The following is a 15,392-nucleotide window of genomic DNA, read 5'->3' on the forward strand; positions in this document are numbered from 1 at the left end:
TCTCCCGTCTCCACCCCATGGCACGGTCCCCGCCCATGCTACCGACAAAGCCCCTGTCCGTGACACTGGGCACAGAGCGTGGCACTGCCAGAGCCGGGCAAAGGGAGAACCAGATCCACATCACCTGCCTGCCCCTTGGCTCCTCACTCAGCTCAGCTGGGGGTGTGCTCCACAAAGGGGGCGAGCTCCCTCTCACAACCTCCCCATGCATGTACACAACCCCTGCCCTCCCCTCCCCCACCCATACATGGCTTCATACGGGTCTGTTCTGTCCCCCCAGCACACACCCTCACCCAGCCGCTCTGCAGCACGGCCACATGGAAACACACCCGCTTGTCTCGCTCGGGCCCTTGTGCTCCCTGGAGGCCAGGGAGGAGAGCAGCCCGCAGCCTTGGCGAAGGCTCACTAGCACCCTGGCTGTAACCCGCAGAGCCTGGGAGCTCTGGAGCTGGCTTCATGCTCCCAGATCTGGGCTCAGCCCCCTCCCAGCCAGCTCCTGCTTGCTTTGTATCACAGTGGCAGGGACCAGCAGGTTCAGGAAAAACTCTAATCCTGCTCAAACCCCCACCCCAGATGGGAGCCTGCGGGCAGGGAACCGCTCCTGGCCTTGAGGCTTGCTGCCGTGACAGCTGGAGGCTGAATGGGCCCGCGTGCCTTTGCACAATGCTTGATTAGGAGATTAGGCTGCCTTCCTGGCAAGACAGCCGGGTCCCCCTCGGCCTGCACGCCCCCGACCTGCCCCCAGCCAGGAACCAGCGCCAGCAGCCTCCTCAGCTGTCCTCCGCCCAGGATCAATGCCCAGCATCCCTGCCACTGGAGCTACTCCAGATCGGCACTGAGGGACCGGTGCTGCTCTCCCTGCTGGCGCAGACACACTCCCTCTTGTACGAGCGAGAGGGCTTGGGGGTTGGTAATGGTACGTGGAGCCTTTCGACTCTCCATTGTGAGGTTGAATCCATCCCAGGTGCTGCCGGTGCCTGAGAGCGGGTCATAGACTACAATGCCGGAAGGGACCGTTGGGATCCTCTCCTCCGACAGCCTGTATAATCCAGGCCCAACCCACCGGGAGCAGGAATTGAACGTGGGGGGGGGAGCCCCGGCAGATTTCAAGCTGGATAATTCCCGGGCTTGGCTCAGATCCACTAGCCACCACCGGGCAACTCAAACTGCCTTGTGACAGCGACCAGCGGATAGTTGTTTGGTGGCCTTTGTCTGGGGAGCCAGAGTCTGAACAGGCCAGTGAGGCCAGACCTCCTGTCACCCAGCCCATTGCAAAAGATGCTTCAGGCACAGCTCCCCCGACCCACCACTGTCTCGTGCAGGCCCCTAGTGCTCGGGGGGAGATTCAAGCTGATCAGTTCCTTCTCCCAAGGGAAGCTGCCATCAACTGCAGGCTTCTTCAGGGCCGAACCAAGCACTAACCCCAGCCCGAGCTGAAGTTACCCTCTGTGAGGGCTATGACCCAGAACCGGAGTCATGGCGCTCCGCTCAGCGCTGAAATGCTGCCACCTCTGGGGTGGAACACAGCAGCTACTCAACTGCACACAGCAACAGCTACACCGGAGTTTAGAAGAGAAAATCTAGACTATTGCGTTCGGATGACACCTGAAGGGGAATGTAATTATTTGGCCTAGACTCTGGGGGACAGAGCCCTAAATCACCACAAGATCTGTAATGGTCACAAACAGTCAAGGTCCCACTTTATAGCCGATCTGCAGGACAGCACCTCCCTGAGCACCATACCATAGCCTTGGGTTCATCCCTGACTCCTAGGGAAGAGCACCAGCACCACCGGGGTTTCCTCATCCACACCCTGACCCAGCCGTGCTCCGATCCCCTGCCCTGTCCCTTCTCGTGTCTTGTACCAATGCCATCACTCACGTTTTGAAGTGGTCCACCAGCACCCCCACCAGCTCCCCAACTCGGTTATCCTCTTCCGGCTGCATCTTATGGAAGCAGATGACCAGGTCATCGTGGTTCTTGGTGTGAAACACCACCAGCTGGTCTTGGCAGCTGGTCACGCTCACCCCCGTCACCTGCACAGGACAAACACTCACTGAGGCGGGGGCAGGGTGCGATTCCCCACACAGCCACCAGGGGGAAAAGGGCAGCATGGGAGCTGGGAGTCTACGGTCACCCCTTTGCTATTAGTCTTTCATTTTCTAAGCCCACCCACAACCGGCCATCACATCAGCCAATCCCCAGCTCCCGGAGTCATGTGATTATGCAGAGAAGAGGAGGGGCTGAGGTCCCTGCGACAGCAGGGAATTAATTTGGTGAGCGATGCCTAGATGATCCTGCCAAGTAACCCATGCCCCAAGTTGCAGAGCAAGGCAAGTGTCTGAGGCCTGTCTCATGATTTTTGACCGTTTGGGGTGGTGAAGCTGCTGCTGCTGCATCCTGTCCAAGTTTAATGCTGGAGCAGCATGGTGCCCTCTGCCCCCCAGTGCTATTCACTGTAACACCACGGAGGGGGCTGCGAGAAGGAGCAGCAGCCAGTGGTTAGGACAGAGGACTAGGCGTTGGGAGTCCTGGGTTTAGTTCCTGGCTCTGCTGCTGATGCAGTGACTTGCCCACAGGTGCCCTGCATCTCAGCTTGCAGCTCAGTTCAGCGCTCCTTAGAAGAGCGCCAGGGTGTTATGGAATTGCAGCCAGGAGGGACACGGACTCTGAAGAAAAGCGCCTAGCACAACAGAGATGCTGTGGCAAATATCTTGGGAAGGGTATTTAGGATTCTGCCTTATTACCCAGGTCTTGGGTTTCCCCATGAAAGGACATTTCCCAGCTGCTTCTGGATCAACTTCCAGCATTTCCCCAACCAACCTGCTTCTCCGCAGTGGGGTTCAGGAGTCTCTTGGGGAAATTCCACTACTGCCACCAGCCAGCACTGAAAGGGGGACACAGCAGCTGAGCCTGGTCTTCTCCATCCCTGCTCTGCCCACTTGGCTTCGATCAGGGCTGCTGGCTGTGGTACCCAGCCTGCTGATGATCCACCAGGGAGATGGGAGGGCTCAAGCCACCCCAGGAGCTGTGTGCTGGTATAATAAACCCTATGCTCTCCCAGCATCATCCTTGCCTTCCTTGGGCGGGGGGGAGATCCCATAGGCACCCCCTGCTACTGCTGTCTTCTCCTTTGCTTGGCTGATGTAAAGATCCCATTGTTCTTGTTCCAACGTTCAAGTGTCCACTCCCTGGCCGGCAGGCAGGTCAGAGAGCCCCAGGACTGAGTGGGTCGCGGAGGCTCAGCTCCCCTTTTGGCCCCGCAGGGGTCCCGACAGGGCACAGCTGTGGGCTGTATGAGGGACCCTCGCCCTGCTGTCCCCACTCTGCAGACAGGGGCCTTGCTGTCAGAGCAGCCCCTTGCACCGGGCCAGTCCCTGCGGGTTACGGAGCCCCCTGGCCCAGCTCGCAGGGCACTCACCATGCTCAAAGGCAGGGTCCGCATCACCTTGTATTGCTTCCTGGGCTCCAGCTTGTAGAGGTGCTGGTCCGTGACGAGAATGGCCCGGTCCCTGCTCTTGTTAAAGCGGTTGATCTGCATGGTGGGGGAGACAAAGTCACCTGGGATGTGGGGCGAATACAGCCAGGGCCCTGAGCAAGAGGCAGGACTTTGCCCAGGGGTCCCCAGCTCCCTGCCAGCTCCCCTGTTCTCCAACCCTGCCGGGGTTGGGGGAGGGCTCCCTCCTGCCCTCCCAGGAGCAGCCACTCACAGTGCTCCACTGTCATGGACCACCCGATCCCGAATCTTCCCCTCACCCCTGGGTGCTTGGAGAAACGAGGGTGCTGAGGACCCTGCTGAATGGGGTCCCTGTAGGGCAGGGGGGGAGGGAAATGGCCCATCAGCACTATAGACTGCAGGTAGGCCCAAAAGTTCCTGGGGATCTCCCCAGGGCGGAGGGGCTGAGGCAGGCAGTGTCCAGCGCACGGAGCAGGGCCATGGCAGGAGGGAGGGGGGCCCCGCCCCCCAGGGACCCTGCCGCGCCAGGCTCCTCACCTTGCGGACATGGCAGGAGAACAGCACCGAGCCGAAGTGCACTTTGTCCCTCAGGGCCTGCACCCTCCTGGCGAACTGGGTGGCCATGACAGGGTTTTCAGCCACCTGGAGAGCAGAACAGAACCCGGGAGAGGCTCCGTCAGGCACAGAGGGGCTGCGGTGGGATCTCCCCACGGCCACGCCCGGGGGAGGCAGAGCTCCCTGTGTGGGGGGCCAGCGGATTTGGCACGGAGCGGGAAGGGGTTCTCACGAGCTTAAGCATGACTGTGCCGGTAGCAGCTCCCCGGAGCTGAGCAGGGCAGGGGCTGCTTGGCACTTGACTGAGAGATCCGCGTGGGGCCGAGGGGTCAGCTGCTGACGCTCTTCCCTGTTCGTCAGCACTGAAGTGATGCCCCTGGGGAGGAGAAAACCCCACAGCAGGTCCACTCAGTCTCCAGCCCTTTGCCCACCCATGCCCAGCTGGGATCCACTGCCTTGGTAGCACCCTCCGGGCCCAGGGTCTCTCTGCCTTCTCCTATGGCCTTGATGCCTCCCCAGCCCTGAGCTCACTCTTCTCCTGCATCCTGATCGGCCCCTGGCTGGCCCTGGCTCCGTGCAGTGCTTTACCAGCCCTTTGAGTTAAACGGGCGCCCCCACCCCGGGTGGTCACTCTCCATGCCCGATGGGCAGCCCGGTGCCTTGCTCTCATACTGGCTTGGAGCTGGTTTCGTCGTGTTAGCTGGCTGTTGTGAGTTCACTAAAGCCAAACAGGTTTAAGTCAAAGTGCCGGTGTCCACCCAGGGTGCACAGAAACTGGGTTAGGCTGATGACAGACTAGTCCGGCCTGCCGGCTCTCCTGGGGCCAGCGCTAGGTGCTCTGGAGGGGAAGGTGTCGGACCCCCCCCGAAGCAGATGTGCTCCACACAGTAGATCTCACCCTGATCACTAAACACTAGAAGCAGGAGTGCGTTAGCATTAACAATGGCCACTCTGGACAGTCCGTTAGCCAGATAAACAGCCTTTTGGAATCTTGCTCAGTTCTTGGTGTCGGCGTCATCCTGCGGCAGTGAGTTCCACAGGCTGATTACACCTTTAGTGAAAGTGTTAGCTCAGTGGGTGCAGCTCCGTATGCAGAGCCAAGCTACACCTCCAGTCTGGAAGCCTGGCTACTCCCTTTGCCTCAGAGTCCACCAACACATTTAACAGCCAACTTCCTTGGCTTCCTCTCCTCCAACTCATTCCTAAAGGTCCCAGTGGACACAGGATCCTTCACTGCCTGGCCTAAATTACGCAGCTGTGTTGCTGCGTGTTAGTAAGCCGCTGCCCAGGGCCAGTGCAAGGATGTTTCAAGCACTAGGGAAACTTCCACCTTGTGCCCTCTCCTATCCCTGAGAGCCCCGCTGAGACCACCCCCCAGCGGCAGCTCCCCCCCTCCGCCCTGAGGCACCCTCCCCCTGCAGCAGCTCCCCAATCCCCCCAGCCCTGAGGCACCCCCCCCAGCTCCAACTCACCCCTGCCCCACCTCCACCCCGAGCCACTGTTGCTGCTTCACTTCTCCCGCCTTCCAGGCTTGCGGTGCCAATCAGCTTAGGCACTGCAAGCCTGGGAGGCAGGAGAAGTGAAGCGGCCACGGCGAGCTCGGGGAGGAGGCAGGGCAGGGGTCAGCTGGGGCGGAGAGTTCCCCTGCATGCCACCCCTCCCCACCTTACTTGCTGCAGGCCGCCCTCCCCGCACTCCCCTGTCCCAGCTCCCTCCACCTAAATGCTGGCGGTGACTGGGGTGGCCGAAGATCCGGCCGCCGCGGTCGCTGCCGAAAATCCAGCCGCCGCGGTCGCTGCCGAAGAACATGGTGCCCCCCAAATCCTAGCACCCTAGGTGACAGCCTAGGTCACCTAAATGGTTGCACCGGCCCTGTCGCTGCCGTAGCTGACCCCAGAGGTGGCTGCATTCCAGCGGCGTGCACTGAATTTATGGAGCACTTTGGATTGAAGGGCACAATCGAGAGCTGTTATGATCTCCTCCCCAGTACAGTTCTGTGGTGAACTAGCACGAAACCATAGACAGCAGCAGCCACCCGCAGAGGCCTTTACTCTTGGCTTAGACACAAGGGCCTCATCCTGCTGCTAGCCACAGGCTCAGCAGTGTAAATTGGGAGGGATAGCGAAGCAGGCAGCGTGAGATCAGAATCAGGCCCAAATCAACAGGGATTCAGGGGGCCTGGGGCAAAGCAATTTTGGGGGCCACTTCCATAAAAATAAGTTGCAAAATTATAGAAAATATTTTTACTTCAATGTCCCAGAGACACAGACAAGGTTTTCATCTCGGGGCCAAAAGACCAAAAACATCAAGACACTTGATCATGGCCTTGGATAGGCCAAGAGACTACTCACACTTCATCTTAGCAAATGACCCCACTTGCCCCCCCGAGTGGCCCTGCAAATCAAACTCACACACACTCCTCTCCTGGCACAGCATGACCAGAAGGGGCTTGAAGGGCATCTGCTCCCCTGACTCGTGCCTCCTTGTGGAGACCGTCTCAATGTTCAGAGCCCTGATGGGTGAATTCACAGGAGGGGCTGGGAGATTTCCACCACGCGGGCCCTGTTCGATCAGCAAGTGCCATGTGGCCGTGGCTGGGCCCAGCTGTGGGGTTAATTCAGCTGGCTGGGGAGGAACAATCAAGCCTCTCTGAGGGCCTGAGCAAGAGCTGCTGGAGACAACCTCCCACTCCTGGCGAAAGGCAGGTGCATTGGGCTGTGGATGCCCACTGCTCAGGGAGATGCAGCACTCAGAGAGCCAGGGGCAGCCCCAACTCCCCACCCCATGCACCCACGGACATGAGCCGTGCACGTGTGCACAGACACATCCAGGACATGCCCAGCACACGCTCACGGAGACACACTACACGCACACAGACACCCAGAGGAGCGCATGCACACAGGCAGACACAAAACTCCTGCTCTCACTCACACAGACACAGACACAATGCCTGCCCAAAGCACATCCGTGCAGACATCCACCCCCAGATGAACACACAGCCAGCCAGTGCAGGTCTCCGGTCACACACAAACACAGCCAGACCCGTGCACTCCCCAATGGAGTGCCCCTGAAATGTGCTGGCTGGGAGAGCCGGATCCACGCTGGGATCCTCCCGCGGGAGAGGAACACTGGGACCCCTCTGGGGAGCTAAGCCGCAGCTCGGGGAAGAGCTGCCAGCGCAGGAAGTAGGCAGCAAAAGGACGCTCAGCGTAGCAAGGAGGCACCTGCTCCTGGCAGGCTGCTGAGCCAGAGGAGAACAAGAGGCCAGTCAATGCCCACCACGGGCAGCATGGGGGTGGGCAGCTCTTGGTCCAGGCTGGCATAATTGAAGTGGGGCTCCTGATGCCCAGGGGAGACTTGTCACCCCACTGCAGCCCAGTTGCCAGCTTGCCTGGCACATGACCCTACTGAGGAGGGATGGGGAGTTTTGTTTCCAGGCCCAGGCCAGTGAGGGGCAGGTGACCCCCCACCCACTCTGCCCACAGTCCGGTGACCGAGAGGCACGGGAGCTCACCGTGGCCATACCAACCGGGGACGCAAAGAGAAGGACTTGCATACTCGCACTCAGCCGGGCACTAGGCAGAAGAGAGCCGCACCACACAGCCGGCTGAGGGGGAATAGAGATGGAGTAGCACCAAAATGCAGCCACTTCTGGGGTGGGACGCAGCTGCTGTTTAAAATCCCACAGCAACGTGGCAAAAAAACAACAACAAAGAAAACGTTGCATCCAGCTGAAGCCACAATGGGATCCAGAATGTACCTCAGAGCTGGAATCTGGCCAGGCCCCCCTGATAATTACAGGAGCTCCCAGGCTCCTTAGTGACAGGCGGGCCCCTCCTGCGGGCGGACCAGCGCCCCCTGCACTGTACAGGGACATGGAGTCACAGAGATGAACGCTATCACCGGCACCGCTCGCAGGGTCTCCTCCCAGCCACATGCTGCTTGGCTTGCATGAGCCAAGGGCCCCCCAGCCATTCCTTCTCAGCCCAGACATGGGAGGGGCGAGGGGGCAGAGCCAGGAGAGCCCAGAGGAGAGGGTGCATGGGGGCATAGGGACCAGCTGGGAGAAACAAAGGGAGAAATGGGGCTTTAACAGGAGCCTGTCACTATGGCAACTGGAGCCTGGCAGCAGAAAGCAGCTGTGGGCGGCGAGAGCAGATGCTCGGGCAGGCAGCTGCCTCCCCTGCCCCTCACCCAGCTGGGACGTCCCCCCAGCACAGCACTTGCCTCCCCTAGTGCTGCTTTCACAGCCTGGGAGCAGGGGGGTGCCCTGCTCCCCTCCACGAGAGCAGCACCCCCTGCTGGATCACCACAGCCACGCCACTTCCCCACCTACCTCCCATCCCGAACCCACTCTGCCAGCATCACTGGCCCAGCGAGCTCCGGGCAGCTCCCCAGGCCGAACACTCACCGACGACAGGTAATCCCGGCCCCAGTTCCTCTGGCAACCCCAGTCTTTGCGCAAGCCCTGCAGCACTTCCATAGCCGCCACCTTGGCCTGGATCTGCCCCATGTCCGAGGGAGGGATGTTCTTCACTATCTGCCTGGCTCGCCACCTGCAGTGAGGGGAGGGGGCTCAGGGATCCTGGCTGCCCTGCTAGGTTCCTGGCCTGCCCCGGGGCGCAGCGCCCTGGCCTCTGGGGGGCAGTCTCATGCACAGCATCCCTCCCGGGCAGGCTGCGAGCCAGGGGCCTGCATTTGCTCCCCTCGGCTTATCAGAGAGCATTGCGCCCAGCTGCCTTGGGGCGCAGCCCGGTGGGGATGAAGCAATCACTGCCTACCATTCAGGTGGGCATGGGCAGAGCTGCGGGGGTCTGCGGCTGGGGTAGCCAGGGGGCTGTGGGTCAGGAGCGAGGGGCACAGGCCGAGCTGGGGTGGTGGGGGACGCTTGCCAAGCTGCACTGTGGCTGATTCTAGCCTTGTCAGCGAGGGGCCCGGGGGGAACAGAGCGTGCGTGCAGGGTGCCCCCTCCACCCCCTGTCTTACCTGCGGAAGAGCAGCTTGCTGTTCTCCTGGAACTGCGCCAGCACCGCCGGCGGGTCGGGCCACTCCACGCCCTTGCCGTAGTCGGCCATGCTGCGCACCCCCTGGAAGCGGCGCACCAGCTCCAGCAGGTACGTCTTCACCTTGTGCCGCCTGTAGTGGCCCATGATGGTGTAAATGGCACGCAGGTACCGGCAGCGCCGCCGGGCCAGGGCCCCCCGCCATGCCTGGGACAGACACACAGACCCAGTCACAGCTCTGCTGGCAAGGCCCCACCTGCCAGCCCCCAGGACCCCACACCCAGTGCCTTGTGGCCATGGCCAGCATTCAGAGCCACACAAACCATAGGGCCATGTCCAGCCCCACACCACGTCTCCTCTTTCTGCCGCAGGAGGATTCCAGAGCCCTTTACAAACCAGGCACCCAGGGATCCCTCCACCCACCACCAAAGGGCAGCCACCTCTGGGGTGGGATGCAGCAGCTGTTTTGCATGTGGCAATGTGGCACAGCCGTTTAGGGCAGGAAGTGAAGGAGCTGTTGGCACTGAAGTGAAAGCACAGAAGGAATGACAGCAGGAAAAAGGCAGCCCAGAGCACACTGGTTCTAGGGCCTGGGAGCCCACCCTGGGGTGGCTGAAGAGTTTTGAACCAAAACTTCTGCCATCAGAACCATGAGGTGACTCAGCCATGGGAAAAAGCCATGGTGCATCATGGGAGATGTAGTCCGGACACAGGCAGAGTCCATAAGGGAGGACAGGGGCCCGAGGGCATTGTGGTGGCCCAGGTGGACACAAGCTGGTGTCGATTAAAAAAAACAACGCTTTGACGTTTCCCAGTGGAAATCTCCTGGGATTTGTCATTGGGGACAAACGCTGAGAAATCGGGATTTGGGGCGGGGTGGAAATTCTGGTTTTCCACAGCTTCTCCAGCGGCCACCCAGAGACACGTAGACTTTCTGGGGTGCCAGGGATGCCCTTCGCCCCTGGGGACCGGGCACTGCTGCAGATGCTGGCACTCGGGTCCTGAGGACTCCGGCGCCGGTGCTCACCATCAGCCCGTCACCGGGATGCTCCTGATATGACTAAGCAGTTCCCCAGCCAGACGCTTCGTCGGCTGTCGGGAAATCTGCTAACGGTGCCACATCTATAGATAGTAACGGAGTCAGAGGCTGGCCCCTGCGGAGCAGCAGCACCAGGGCAGTCAAGGAGGTTAGAGGGCTTGGAGCGGGGCAAGCACAGTCAGGGGACTGGACCCTCGGGCAGAGCGAGCACCTGGGGCCCAACCTTGGCACTGCGCCCCCTTCGTCTGACCTTGCCTGCCGGCAACTCGGCCCCATCAGGTTCCTCTCGGATCACGGGCAGTGCCTGCCCTCCCCCTGTGCCTGTGTCCCGACCCCTTCCCAGCAGTTCAGTGCCCGATGGGTGGCTGGGATCAGAACACCCTGGTGCCCCACTCGCTCTCCCACGTGCTGAGACGCTACTGCTAATCGTCTCTGACAGCACAGCAGCTGATGGACCCTGACATCCTTCTGACCCAGCACAGTCCCCACAGCTGCGGGGAGGGGCCATTCCTAGGCGCCAGGTGAAGCCATTGCCAGAGCTGGGTCTGTGGCACCGGGACATGGGAGGGATCAGACCGCAGCTCATCCCACCCACATGGCAAAGCCCCCGGCGGGCATCTCTGGGGATGGACAATCCCTGGCTCCTGAGCCCATGCAGCCCAACCTGGAGGGTGGGGCTCAGGACACGGGCACGCCTCCACTGGGCTGAGACCTGGCAGACTCGGCTCAGGCAGACTCGGCTCACAGAAGCCAAGCAGGCAGGTGAGAGCACCACCACCCTGGGACCCATTCCCCAGCTGATGCCACCATAGCCCATCCCACAGCGTGGGTGCTGGGAATGGCCGTAATACTTGGTCCTTCTCTAGCGCCGTCCATGCGAGAATCTCAAAGCCTTGCACGGACAGGGACAAACAGTCGTTTGCGTGGGAGCCCCACATAGAGAGCACGGCATTCAACCTCGCCCAGTCCCCACTGAGTCAGGAAGGGCCACTGCCCCATTTCATAGATGGGAAACTGAGACAGAGAGTGGGGGAGTGTCCTGCCCACCTCACACAGCAAGTCAGCAGCATAGCCAGGAATAGAACCCAGAAGTCCTGGCTCCCAGCCCCCCTGCTCTAACCCCTAGCCCCCACTCCCCTCCTAGAGCTGGGGATAGAACCCAGGAGTCCTGGCTCCCAGCCCCCCTGCTCTAACCCCTAGCCCCCACTCCCCTCCTAGAGCCGGGGATAGACCCCAGGAGTCCTGGCTCCCAGCCCCCCTGCTCTAACCGCTAGCCCCTACTCCCAGAGCCGGGGTAGAACCCAGGAGTCCTAGCTCCCAGCCCCCCTGCTATAACCCCTAGCCCCCACTCCCTCACACACACACGGAGGGGATCATGTCTCTTTGCGGGGGGGAGGGGGCAGAGCAGCTCATCAGCACCCCCTGGTGCCCCCTCACCTTCTGCAGCAGGAGCACGATGATGGGGATGAGCTGGGCCCGCTCCTGCTCCAGGCAGAAGAGGATCTGGGGCATGCGGATGAAGAGCTTGGTGTGGCCATAGGCCACGTCGTCCTGGAAGCCATGCTGGTCAATAAGGGCCCGTGTGGCCTCCTGGTCCGTGGGCATGAGGTGGTTGGGCCACGTGTACTCGCAGGTCATCTTATACCTGAGCATGGAGACAGCGGGGTCCTGAGCATGGAGAGCAGCCGGGCTGGCCTCCAGGGAAGGGGCAGCTCTGACCCATGGCAGGGACCGGGGTCAGGACAGAGCGGGAAGGGGAGGTGCGGCAGGGGCATGACAGAGCGGGAAGGGGAGGTGCAGCAGGAGCCGGCGGGGGCAGGATGGAGCGGGAAGGGGAGGTGCGGCAGGGGCCGGCGGGGGCAGGACGGAGCAGGAAGGGGAGGTGCGGCAGGGGCCGGCGGGGGCAGGACGGAGCGGGAAGGGGAGGTGCGGCAGGGGCCGGCGGGGGCAGGACGGAGAGGGAAGGGGAAGTGCGGCGGGGACAGGACGGAGCGGGAAGGGGAGGTGTGGCAGGAGCCAGCGGGGGCAGGACGGAGCGGGAAGGGGAGGTGCGGCAGGGGCCGGCGGGGGAAGTACGGAGAGGGAAGGGGAAGTGTGGCGGGGGCAGGACGGAGCGGGAAGGGGAGGTGCGGCAGGGGCCGGCGGGGGCAGGACGGAGCTGGAAGGGGAGATGCGACAGGGGCTGGCGGGGGCAGGACGGAGAGGGAAGGGGAGGTGCGGCGGGGGGCAGGATGGAGCGGGAAGGGGAGATGCGACAGGGGCTGGCGGGGGCAGGACGGAGCGGGAAGGGGAGGTGCGACAGGGGCGGGGGCAGGACGGAGCGGGAAGGGGAGGTGCAGCAGGGGCCGGCGGGGGCAGGACGGAGCGGGAAGAGGAGATGCGGTAGGGGGCAGGACGGAGCTGGAAGGGGAGATGCGACAGGGGCTGGTGGGGGCAGGACGGAGAGGGAAGGGGAGGTGCGACAGGGGCTGGCGGGGGCAGGACGGAGCGGGAAGGGGAGGTGCGGCAGGGGCAGGGCGGAGCGGGAAGGGGAGGTGTGGCAGGGGCCGGCGGGGGCAGGATGGGGTGGGTAGCCAGGAACCAGTAATGGCAGGATGGGGAGGTGGGGCTGGGCCAGTGGGGGCAGGAAGAGGAGGCTCAGCAGGGCGCTATGATGGTGGGCCAGGGTGGCTGGGCCAGCGGGGGCGGGAAGGGGAGGCTCAGCAGGGGGCAGCAGGGCGCTATGGTGGTGAGCCGGGGTGGCTGGCCAGCAGGGGCGGGATGGAGCGGGAGGGCCAGCGAGGGCAGGACTGGGTGGGGTGGCTGGCCAGTGGGGGCGGGATGGAGCAGGAGGGCCAGCGGGGACAGGATGGGGCAGGGTGGGAGGGCCAGCAGGGACAGGATGGGGCAGGGCAGGAGGGCCAGCAGGGGTGGGACGGGGCGGGGTGGCTGGGCCAGAGGGGCGGGATGGAGCGGGGTGGCTGGGCCAGCGAGGGCGAGATGGAGCGGGAGGGCCAGCGGGGGCAGGACTGGGTGGGGTGGCTGGGCCAGCAGGGGCGGGATGGAGCGGGAGGCCAGCGGGGGCGGGACGGGGCGGGGTGGCTGGGCCAGCGAGGGCGGGATGGAGCAGGAGGGCCCGCGAGGGCAGGACGGGGCGGGGTGGCTGGCCAGCCAGGGCAGGATGGGGCAGGGTGGCTGGGCCAGCAGGGGCGGGATGGAGCAGGAGGGCCAGCGAGGGCAGGACGGGGCGGGGTGGCTGGCCAGCCAGGGCAGGATGGGGCAGGGTGGCTGGGCCAGCAGGGGTGGGACGGAGCGGGAGGGCCAGCGAGGGCTGGACGGGGTGGGGTGGCTGGGCCAGAGGGGCGGGATGGAGCGGGGTGGCTGGGCCAGCAGGGGCGGGATGGAGCGGGAGGCCAGCGAGGGCAGGACGGGGCAGGGTGGCTGGCCAGTGGGGGTGGGATGGAGCAGGAGGGCCAGCGGGGACAGGATGGGGCAGAGCAGGAGGGCCAGCAGGGGTGGGACGGGGCAGGAGGGCCAGCGAGGGCAGGACGGGGTGGGGTGGCTGGGCCAGAGGGGCGGGTTGGAGCGGGGTGGCTGGCCAGCGGGGGCGGGATGGGGCAGGTACCTGAGCAGGAAGCGGTCGTAGGGCTGCCGGTAGGCGAAGCCGGCCCTGCGGACCCGCACGTTCTCCAGCAGGCCCAGGTACTCCACCTGATGGCGGCAGCGCTCGGCATCAAAGAGCAGCGGTGACTTCTGGTCATTGGGCTTGATGCAGCGCACGTAGTAGGGCTCCTGGGGGGAGTGGAGGGGGTGTCACTGAAACCATGGTGGGGGGACGGGCCCTCGAGCTGCTGCTGGGACCGGCACTCTGGGGTGGAGGCTCTGGAGAGGGGATGCCAGTGAAGGGCGTGTGGGGAGGAGCCCCAGGACGGCTGGGCAGGGAGCAGGGGAGTGGTGCCAGGCCAGGTCGTATGTGGGCAGCAGTGGGGAAGGAGGCCCAGGGCTGACGGGTGGAGAGAGGCGGGGTCACCTGCTTTGGGGATGAGCTCTGCCCCTGGAGGTCTGTCTCCAGAGACCAGCCCAGGAGAAGCCTGGGAAAGGCAGGGCTGCCCCGGGGATCCCCCAGCTGCAGGGTAAGCCAAGGAGCGCTGACGGGGCTGGCTGCCCAGGGCCAGCCAAGTCACGGGGCAGGGGGCTGCATTTGGGGCATGCCAGGCACTGGGAAGTGGAGGGGCAGGTGGAAGCCCAGCAGGGCTGGGGCAGCAGCAGGGTGCACTTGCCTGGGCACGTGCCTTGCTACCTCAGAGGGGAAATGTGCCCCTCCAAGGGGAGCAACAGGGTGAACGCAATGGCACCACAGCTCCACAGTGAGTGCCCGGTCTGGGCTCTGCCGGCCACTCCACCAAGCCCAGGGCCACACTACCCAGCGGGGGGGGGGGGGTGATGCTCACACCCACCACTCAGCCATAGATCTCTTCACAGGGGCACAGGGCAGGCGGCGTCTATCTGGGGTCTGGGCAGCCGGCTAATTTCAGAGCTTTGGGGCCTGAGAAACAACTATCACTGCTGAGGCTGCAGTTTGGCTCCAACGAGAGGAGAACCAGCCAGGCCTGGCCCATTGCCGCCTCCTCAGCATGGTCCATCCCTATCCCCTTGGCATGTCCGGGCCACGTGTGAGCAGGGCAGGGTGATGAAATGGGAATTTTCTGTAATATTGTTCTGATGCCACTGTGTGCCTCAGTCTCCCCTATAGCTTGCATGGTTATGCAGTGTGCTCTCAGGGCAGGCTGGCAGACAGAGATCTGACCGTCACCCAGCTGTCTGAGCTGGGCTGGGTTAAAAAGGACTGGCCAAGGCTGACCGACGGAGAATTTGAGAAGATGGCAAAGCCAATCACCGGGCTACTGAGGCCTGGTGACCACAGACCCAGAGGGAGGGGGATTTCCCCACCTCTCTGCGGGGAGGCTGAGCACAGGCCCCGGCTGGAGAACAAGGCCTGGGAAAGTGTGAGCTGGAGGCCTCGGGATCTCACCGGGGAGCTGACCATGGTGGGCAGAGGGAGACAGACAGAGCCGGGGCTCAGCACCGCCTGGCTCTGGGCTGACCAGACTGGGCTAGGCTTTAACCTGCAGCTCTCTGGCCCAAGCTAAGGGTTCCTAGGCTGCATGCCAGGCGACTGAGAAACCCGCTCGGTCTGACAGCGCTGTGTGAATGGCACTGCCCACGCTTGGCGAGGCATGTTAGCTCCTGCAGAGTGGGCTGGTCTCCCTCAGGAGTTCAGCTTGGCTAGACTCACTGAGCAGAGCTCAGGAGGGGGTCTGGAGGCCCAGACGTTCAGGCTTGAAGGGGCTGAGGGCAC

At 63.2% G+C, this 15,392-nt stretch overlaps 1 protein-coding gene across 2 annotated transcripts in view; it reads right to left on the reverse strand.

Moving 5' to 3' along the window:
* The window catches only part of MYO1G (myosin IG), a 65,889-nt gene that overhangs the window by 18,946 nt on the left and 31,551 nt on the right, over positions 1 to 15,392 (reverse strand). For both annotated transcript variants that reach the window (XM_030549784.1, XM_030549783.1), the window contains 7 exons: positions 13,659 to 13,825; positions 11,492 to 11,699; positions 8,999 to 9,222; positions 8,424 to 8,568; positions 3,995 to 4,099; positions 3,422 to 3,535; positions 1,882 to 2,036 (listed from right to left, as the gene is read on the reverse strand). In XM_030549784.1, coding sequence (XP_030405644.1) covers positions 1,882 to 2,036; positions 3,422 to 3,535; positions 3,995 to 4,099; positions 8,424 to 8,568; positions 8,999 to 9,222; positions 11,492 to 11,699; positions 13,659 to 13,825 — 1,118 coding nt within the window. The remainder of the gene's footprint in view (positions 1 to 1,881; positions 2,037 to 3,421; positions 3,536 to 3,994; positions 4,100 to 8,423; positions 8,569 to 8,998; positions 9,223 to 11,491; positions 11,700 to 13,658; positions 13,826 to 15,392) is intronic.

The sequence above is a fragment of the Gopherus evgoodei genome, chromosome 2 (assembly GCF_007399415.2).
Source record: "Gopherus evgoodei ecotype Sinaloan lineage chromosome 2, rGopEvg1_v1.p, whole genome shotgun sequence".
NCBI classification, from domain to species: Eukaryota; Metazoa; Chordata; order Testudines; family Testudinidae; genus Gopherus; species Gopherus evgoodei.